The sequence below is a fragment of the Haemaphysalis longicornis genome, unplaced genomic scaffold, assembly GCF_048455015.1.
Source record: "Haemaphysalis longicornis isolate Haplotype H1 unplaced genomic scaffold, Haemaphysalis longicornis Haplotype H1 scaffold_1, whole genome shotgun sequence".
Lineage (NCBI taxonomy): Eukaryota > Metazoa > Arthropoda > Arachnida > Ixodida > Ixodidae > Haemaphysalis > Haemaphysalis longicornis.
The window spans coordinates 435,491,157-435,499,654 of record NW_027526203.1 but is presented as its reverse complement, the minus strand read 5'-3'; the positions used below and the strand labels follow the sequence as shown (position 1 = coordinate 435,499,654).

Genomic DNA, 8,498 nt, shown 5'->3' with positions numbered 1-8,498 from the left:
ACTTACGGCATGCTGTTTCGTCGACGAGCTGCGCTGTTTTGTCACGCGCTGTTTTGTCACGGTGCCGTTCCAAGCACAGCTTCGAGAACAAGCCTGACAAACGCTCAAAGCAATGCTGTAAATGGAGTGCACTGGTTTGCCGACGTGCACATCTCCGAATTGCGTCAGGTGGCAGGTTGGAGACCGCGGTGTTCCTGTTTACTGGACCACCACTGTACTGATCAAGTTGCTGCCACAAACGACCAACCGGAAAGCTCTTCTGTTGAAGAAAATCATTCAGACAGGCACTCGACTGCCGGGAGTGCACAAGGCAGTGCAGAGGAAAGAAGGAAAGACACAAAACGCTGGGAGACACACCTGCGATGTCGTGGGTTTATTTCTCTTTTATAAAAAGCTTTCTAAGCGTCCAGTCTCACCTCGTTTGGATTATATAAATGCTCTAAGCGTCCTAGGACTGTCTGCAAGGTTCTGTTTCCCCGTGCCCGTCCTTTTTTTTGTCTTTTTTTTTCTCCTTAACCTGGCAAAGAGTTTGGTCCGCGAGAAATCTACCACATCCCAGATGTTTTCCGCCCGAGTGTTCCAGAGTCGTGCAGGCCAAACGTGCCGGACAACGTCCATCGCTTCCGCTTTTGTTTGTTTTGTTGCAAACCTCGTCCTCCTCTTCACGCTGTTCACGGCGGTGTCGGCGGAAGCACAGCCGCGCACGCACGGTCACTGGTGAGTTGAAGCAGCTCGAAAGCGACGATGCGAGGGAAACAATGGCAATGTATCGATGACGTGCGATAAACAATCGGTAGCCGCTAATGACACAACGCGCGCAATGCACCCGAGAGGAACAGAGAACACTCTTAAATGGTAAACAAACAGAATGATAGCTGGAATTGCGTTGTAAAATGTAAGAAAACGACATGACGATTACATGCAGGAAACATTGCTCCACACTCTTTTGTATCCAACACGCGACTCTCAAAACATGGCACTTTTTCAAGTATGCGACGGGATGGGTGTAATGAATAAACTTTTTTTCGCAAATCGCTCCTCCTTTTCCTAAGGCTTTCCTGTCCGGCTTGAGCTTCAACATGGCGCCCCGCGAATAAGGCTCTGCGTTAAGACAGCTCGAGGAAGTAGCGATGTTGACCGGTTTAAGTAGGATTTGGGCAGAAGCAAACACAGCCTTTTTTTATCGGTTTTTCTGTAGCTTTTTTCTTCTCGGTTCCAATGCAGCTGGACGAATTTACATATATATATCTTTCTCTCTGTACACACAAAAAAGCATATTTTGTGACGGGACTAGAGCAGTATGATTATGCGCGGTGCACTGCGGTTAACAGTCTCTGTCGTGTCAGTCTTCTGGTGTCTGAGTTATGAATGATGCAGTTTTTTTCTTTCAATGGATCGAAAGACTAGCACGAAAAATGTTTCCATTATAATGCCATTTGGTTTTGGTTACTTCAAGCTGTAAGCCATCTACAGTCCAGTCCGCTGGCTAACTCACGCATTGCAGTGGTACTCTTCGTGCTCGTCCAAGGAAAGACGATAGTTCGCCTCCTCGGGTTGCTTCTTGGTGCTTTCAAATTTGGTTGCTTACATGCAAGCACAACATCGCACTCTGCGTAACGCCTGTCTGGCACGCCACGAGTCCTTTTTGCCGCACTTCGCCTAATCCCGATCGCAAGATACGATTTACGAAGTAAAAACAGATGCGTGCAAGTCATAGGCGAAGTGTTTCACATTTTTCGGCCGGCACAAAGAAAGTACCGTCCGCTTCTAGAACAGGCGCCTCTGTTTCGAATGCAAGCTTCAAATTGTCCTGAATATTGATTTCGTTTCTTTCTTCTTACAGTTCCTTCTGCAGCTGCGGGCAATGCCGATTCGTTAATGTGTACAGGGAAAAAAAACAAGGTCAACAATGACGAAAGCAATAGTCTCTACATATACAAGCTCTGTCTCATGCACAACGTACGCGACATAAAAAACTGCATTTCAACAACAAGACGAGGTATTACTCACGATATGGGATATGAAGGTCACATAAAACCGAGGAGATAGACGGTGCTGATTAGGCGAAGGTAGGCAATATCAAAATATATGTACTACTCAAAACACCAGAGATAGGGTCGAGAGAAAACAGAAACAACAACAAATGGTCTCTCGTACACAGCGCTTTCGACCGCTCGACACATGACGCACTGATGGATCGTAGCATTTACGGTGGGAAGCGACTCGCTTTCGCGGCGGTGTAAAAAACAAAGAAGTAAGTTGTGAACATCATACATGCATGCGCGCGAGGACACGTACAGAATAGAAAGAACGCGAGAATGAGACGCAAAAAATGTATACACAGTGTGTGTGACTTGGCTGCCGACCATTCTGGAGACGCGACCTCCGCGGCAGTGCGCTGGGCGCGCGCGCCGCTTTTGAACGAGGAGGCGCTTCTGCTGGCCCAAACGGCTCCGCAAACCGTCACACTTCGGCAGGCAGTGTTAGCGCCTTGAAATGAACGAAAAACTGTAGAAAGTTCGCTGCGAACCAGTGGAAGCTCTCACGGCATCCGCATTTGCCTCTTTTTTTTTTTTTTTTTTGCTTTTTTTGTTCTTTTTCTTTCGGCTTGATGTAGCAGAATATATTTTCGTTAAAACAAAAGTTCCTGAATACATCCACGATTTGCTTACAATAGTCAGTTGCTGGGCAGCTTAACGTAAGCGATTAAAAAAAGACAATTTAAAACATTCAATCGTAGCAACCAGCCAGGCAGTAGTAACCGGGGCAAAAATGTAACGGCGCTTTCGAAGGCAAGATCACTTCATACTCTAACAAACAACAAGGACTCATGAAATGGAGAGAGAGAATGCATGTCCGCGTGTGTGTGTGTGTGAGAGAGAGAGAGAGAGAGAGAGTAAATCGAGGGAAGGGGGAGAGGAGAACGAACACCAGTATGTAATGCATGCACACCCACATCCACAAGCGAGTCAACCGAGTCAATGTCTCACAACGCGAGGCAGCATAGTCCACACGCTCCGCGGTGGTGGCGGGGGAAGGCCGCCCCCGGCTTCTCTAGGGGTCCTGCCGACGACACGCCGGCCACGGCACCGTCCTCGTGCAATCACAGCGCCCCGAGGAGCGCCGGTCTTCTTGCGTGGGGCCGGCAGGAAGGAGGGAGGAAGGAGGGGTCTCGCTTCTAAGGTATCCCGCGAAGCTACCAGCTCCTGCGTTCCCCGTGCGCTGTGAAAACCTCCCCGAACGCGGCTTCCTCCCGTCGGAAGACAGACCCCCGTTCCTGTCCAAACGCCCTAACGCACCGGAGGCCAGCCGACGCCAATTTCGCGCACTCGTCGAATTAAGGATGCCATGGGCGAGAAACTGGACAAGAGAGCGTGCCGCAAATCTTTGGTGTAACCGTCAGATGCGGTGAGAAATCGCGTGTTTGGCAAACTACAGCGAGCACACCCGCTGTTTGGGCATTGCAGTTCAGTCGCGATCAACAAAACGAAGAATCGTTTTCGTGCGTGGACGCCTGCACACTGCGGTGGAGGTAGCACGCACGAGCGACATCGGCGGTCCGAGGTGGGACGTCGCGTGACTCGGCCCGCTGCACAGCGAGTAGAAGCGGCCCGGTCGAAGTGATCTGTGCCGTTCGCGTAGCGCGCGCTCTGCAGTTGTTATTGTTGCAGCTGTCGTGTCGATGAAGAAATAAATAGAGGATGATTGCGAATGCGGGAACAGAGACGGCTGGACGTTCTTGTCTCCGCCCTTTCTCTCTGGCCTGCCCTGAAATCCGGTTCAGCAGCGGCATGCTCAAGTGCCGTATTTAGTCGTGACAAAAATTCTGCCAGCTAGAAATTGACGGGATTAATGATTTCGAATAGCCGTTTTAAAGCCTAGCAAAAGGACATGCGCGAGGCGCCAGAATCGCCCACTAGAAATGCTCATTAGGATTTTAGCAGCCGCTGCTACGGCGGGTGATGAAGCGCACGACAGGTCTTGTTACACGACGGGTCGCCGTCCTGATGTTTTTTTTTTTTTTTTTTGACGTTTTGCAATTTATGCGCATTCTGGTTCTGTAGCGTAATTTGACGGTGGTTCAGCGCAGCGCCTTTCTCGACACGAGCCGAGGGGAGAGAAAATTAGAGGAGGGAATCGCAGGAGCATTCTCGCTGTCAGCCTGGTTCGGTTATCGCGCGCGGGGCGGGGGGGTGGGGTGATGGTTCTTCGGGGGACGCGGTGCCAGTAGATGTCGAAAGAGGGGGAAGGAAGGGGTCGGCTCCTCCGCACCCGGGCCGTGCTCGCTGCCGCCGCTCACTGGTGGCGCTTCATGTGCAGGGCCAGGTGGTCCGAGCGGGAAAAGCACCGGTCGCAGTGGTTGCACTTGAACGGCTTGGAGCCCGTGTGCTTCCGGTAGTGCCGCGTCAGCTCGTCGGAGCGCGCGAAGCGCCACTCGCAGCCCTCCCACGAACACTTGTACGGCTTCTCGCCTGCAAAGACACGCAAGTGAAAGAGAAAGGCTCAGTCACGGCGTCCGGAACGGTCTTCGTAGCAAACCGACCGCTAGGTCGTCCCCACGCCCTCCCCGCACGACGCCCTGCGGTTTGTCGGCAGACAGTCCCTGTTGTGGCACGCTGCGCCATATACAAGACAGCGCGTAGTAGCGCGCCGACATTGTCGGAAGGTGATGACAACCAACAGCTCATGCACCCTATAAAACGCGTTGACGGCATCAGATAAACTCCGCGTGAACTAAAAAGAAGCGGCCACACGAGCTGACCATCGTGGCTCCAGACCAAACGTACAGTTCCCTGAAAACACAGCAAACAGATATAGCTTTGTTTCCAGTGTGCAAAAAATGCACGATCAGACTACAATGCTTGTGCTGGAAAAGTAAAAAGAAGTTATCTTTTCATGTTGTTTACAAAAGGCGTCATACATTACAGAACTTGCATGTGTAACAACGCCAGTTGAAACGAAAAAAAAAAAAAACAACAATTTGCCCTCGATTTGCGGTTTGAACGTGGTTGGAGAGCGAAGCCAAACGAGTGCACAACACCAAACACGATTGACCAGGGCGCCGTTCGAAGGAGTGCAGGAATCAAAACACTATTGTATATACTTTGCCATATAGCACCCTTCTCAGTTAATTAGCTTAATGAAACTTGGGGGGGAGACAGATCCTAGCAGACCTTTGTGATGCTGATGGAATGGCTTAGTAGCCGCGCCTTCATGTCATTTGTATTGAAATTGCGACTGATTGGTATTCATGGTACTTGCTGAGATAAAACTTCCCACGCTCATGCAGTCGTTTGAGCCGTTTATCTTCATATAACTTTTTTCTGGATGGTCCAGATAGAACACTACTTACAGCCGTCTTCTGTAACAATACTCCTGATGACAGCAGACAGGGACTCCGAATCGTTTACGACTACACGGTGAACCAAACAATTATGAATAGAAAACGAAACTCGGCGTAATAATATAGTCGTCTTAGCAGCACGGCCAGTTGCAGTTTGATTTTACCAAAGATGTCTACATTCGACTGAGAGTAACTGAGTATTCGCGAGAAGATTGGCTTCGCCGCAAAGCCTCGCTGTAAAAAGCGAAACATTGTGAATCTTCGCTTCGACCACAGAAGGCGACCACAAGGTTAATTTTTTAATCTCTAACTGCCCGCACTCCTGCACGCGAGGAAAATAGGCGGACGCAAAACTGAACATTTAATGGCACGGACAGTTCGATCTCAGACAGCTGCTGACTTCAGCAGCCATTTCCTTTCACTCCAGCATCACGTGTCTCGTCTAACTGGGGGCGGGTGGGGAAAGTTCCGCAATTTGTACCGAGCACGCCTAGGTGGGTTTCCTTGGTGCCGGAGCACGGGAGGCACTGCGCTTTAGTGGCGGCACCGGAGGAGCGGAGAGGAAGGGCGGCCGGGGTGGCGAGACCAGCGGAGGACGCGCGCTCGTCGCTGGCAAGCAGGTGGCCACAAGGGCCAGAGGCGAGCAAAGCTGCGCCTGTGAACAGCAGCATGGCAGGCTTCCGCCTGCACTACTATCGAGTTCAACGACCGCAGCGACGCGCCAAGGGAGCTCGTGGTCGCCTGCCCCTTCTCCCCGGCCGAGAGCGCGTGCTGGGGGATGGAGGACGAGGCCTGATTAAATAAAATAAGGTTGCATCATTGGGTGCGACGCCGAGCAGTACGCACGAGCGACAAACCCGGAAGGCTTACGAAGCTTGCAAGGGGGGAAAGAGACAAGTCCCGCGCCCTGGCTTAATATTTAAACAGCACCGTGTGGCGAAAAGGCACGCTGGTCCGGAAGCCGTCGCGAAAATGAGCCACGGCGCATTCGCAACTTCAAGCACCAAGCGAAAGCACCGGGGAGGAGTTAAAAGTTTCGTTGTTCCGCAGCAATCATTCAGTACTTTGTACTTGGCGAAGAATGAAATCGTAAACTCTAAAAAAAAAAAAAAAGTGCGGAAGTTCCCGAGGAGGGGCTGTTCAATAAATATGTAAGACCATTTAAAGTCGGCTTCACTATAATACATGTTGGTTGTTGGGAATAAATTTTTCTAGGCGCCGTATAAGCAGTTTGAGACCAAAGTACGAAAGACCTAGGACTTTAACACCTCCCAATACCCCGGTATCCCATGTAGCGTTATACACCGAGCCGCATATAAAGTCGGCTTCTTTACTATGCCAATGTGCATTCCTGGAAGACCTTTTCTCGGGTCAATATTTCATGAAACTACGAAGGTCCGATGGCCTTATTTTAGTACCTCCATAAAACCGCATACATACCAAAAAGCGCTCTTTAAAGTCAGCTTCACTACTGTGCTCAAGTGCACTGCTGAGAAGACTTTGAGTGGGAATTTAATGAATGATAAAAGTACAAAGTACCTTGATTTTTATTGTACATGTGTAGTGTTTATATGTATTCATCCTTTGCACAACTGTTTAAAACGTTTTTTTTTTTTTTTCACCTATACGTTGTAGATATGACCCCTCTTAATCTTGCCTATGTGTTGTGTATGATTCATGTAAGCACTCTACCCTATCCCCCTATTCCTATGTACTCTTTCCTCCCTATTCCACCTCCCCTACACCAGCAGGTGTTCCGGTGTCCACCCCTAGGCGAGTCAATTTACGCCTGCTGGTGGACCTTCCTTTCTTTCTATTGTACAATAAATACATACACACATGGCACCTTTTATTCATAGCAGTTTCGTGTGGGGTGATAGTAGTATGGCATATCAGGCGTTACAGGCGAACAGACGCGTTTTATTTTTTTTTTGTATGAACGTTTATTTTGCCATGTTTATTTTGGCGCATATATGGGGGTATGAGTTGATGACGAAATCTAACAGACGCGTTTCCTCGCTGAGTTCACAAAGAAATGCTTACACGTACATTTAAAACTTGACTGAATTCGATACTGTATACGAGCACAAATTTACCGTGCCCTCTTTCCAGCTAGATTCCGCTTGTGGCTGCATATAAGTTCGTTTATAGAGGGCCCCGCTACGGTCTCGGTATATCGTTCATTGAGCTTCTTTCCCTCACCGCAGGCTAAACGTCAGTGAAATCCACAGAAATGAACCATTTCATCAACGAAACGCCGCCTCGCCACTGCCTCGTACACAGCTCGCCCTCGTCGGGTCTCTTTGTGCGTATTTTGTGCCGTCTCCCCTCCGTCGGCTGGAGCGAAAGGAGTTGGCGCCGCCGGCGCCATCGTGTTGTTCCCTGACCATTGACGGGGGAAAGCGCGAAATTCGACGAGTTTGTTCGGAGCCGCGGCCGAGAGCGGACGTACGCCGAGTTGCTCGCGTGGCGGTTTCCGGGCGCCAGAGCCCCACGCTTTTCTCGCCAACCGTGCGGCGGTTCGGCATCTTTTTGGCCTCCGGGCGCACTTTTATTTCTACCCAGTTTTCGTTTTGCCTTGTGTCGTCTTCAATGTCTTTGTAAATACTTGTAAACGCTGTGAATACATAGCTTGCACCGACGTCACTGTAGCGGCCATCTTGGAGCACCGCTTGCACGGTGGAAGGCCGTGAACTTATCTCCCCCTCCGATCTCGAGTAGCACTGGGAAAGCGGAGAGCGGTACTCCAGAAAGGGCTGTGGGGACGTCACATGCAAGCTATGTATAGACTTCTTTTTCTCATCCTCTACCTCCTGCGTCACCGTCATAGCGTACTTCACCCCTTCCACGACGACACACCCTACCCCGACTTCGAACCTATAGCTTTACTGTTACTCAGCAAAGATCGTCGGCCTCGTGCATCTAAGGAAGACTGCATCGATTAATCTAACACGAAGGCTGCACTGTCACAATGTTTTTGGAGAGAGACGACAAATGCGTGCTTGAAACCTGCATGGACATATAAAGGCGCCCTACTCCTGCCACACGTATAACCACGCGAATGGCTACGCTGCAGTGCCTTCAACCCATGCGCAGACAGGTGGATCCCGCAATATATCCTGCAAACTAGTCATCACATGTTAGTGATACAACA

The 8,498-nt window shown here is 50.1% G+C and overlaps 1 protein-coding gene across 2 annotated transcripts in view; it reads right to left on the bottom strand.

Annotated features, from left to right (window-relative positions):
- Positions 1-350: 350 nt before the first annotated feature.
- LOC144155777 (Krueppel-like factor 6) overlaps positions 351-8,498 on the bottom strand; it is a 393,838-nt gene continuing 385,690 nt past the window's right edge. For both annotated transcript variants that reach the window (XM_077687426.1, XM_077687427.1), the window contains exon 3: positions 351-4,472. In XM_077687426.1, the coding sequence (XP_077543552.1) occupies positions 4,297-4,472 (176 nt within the window). In that variant the 3' untranslated portion in view covers positions 351-4,296. The remainder of the gene's footprint in view (positions 4,473-8,498) is intronic.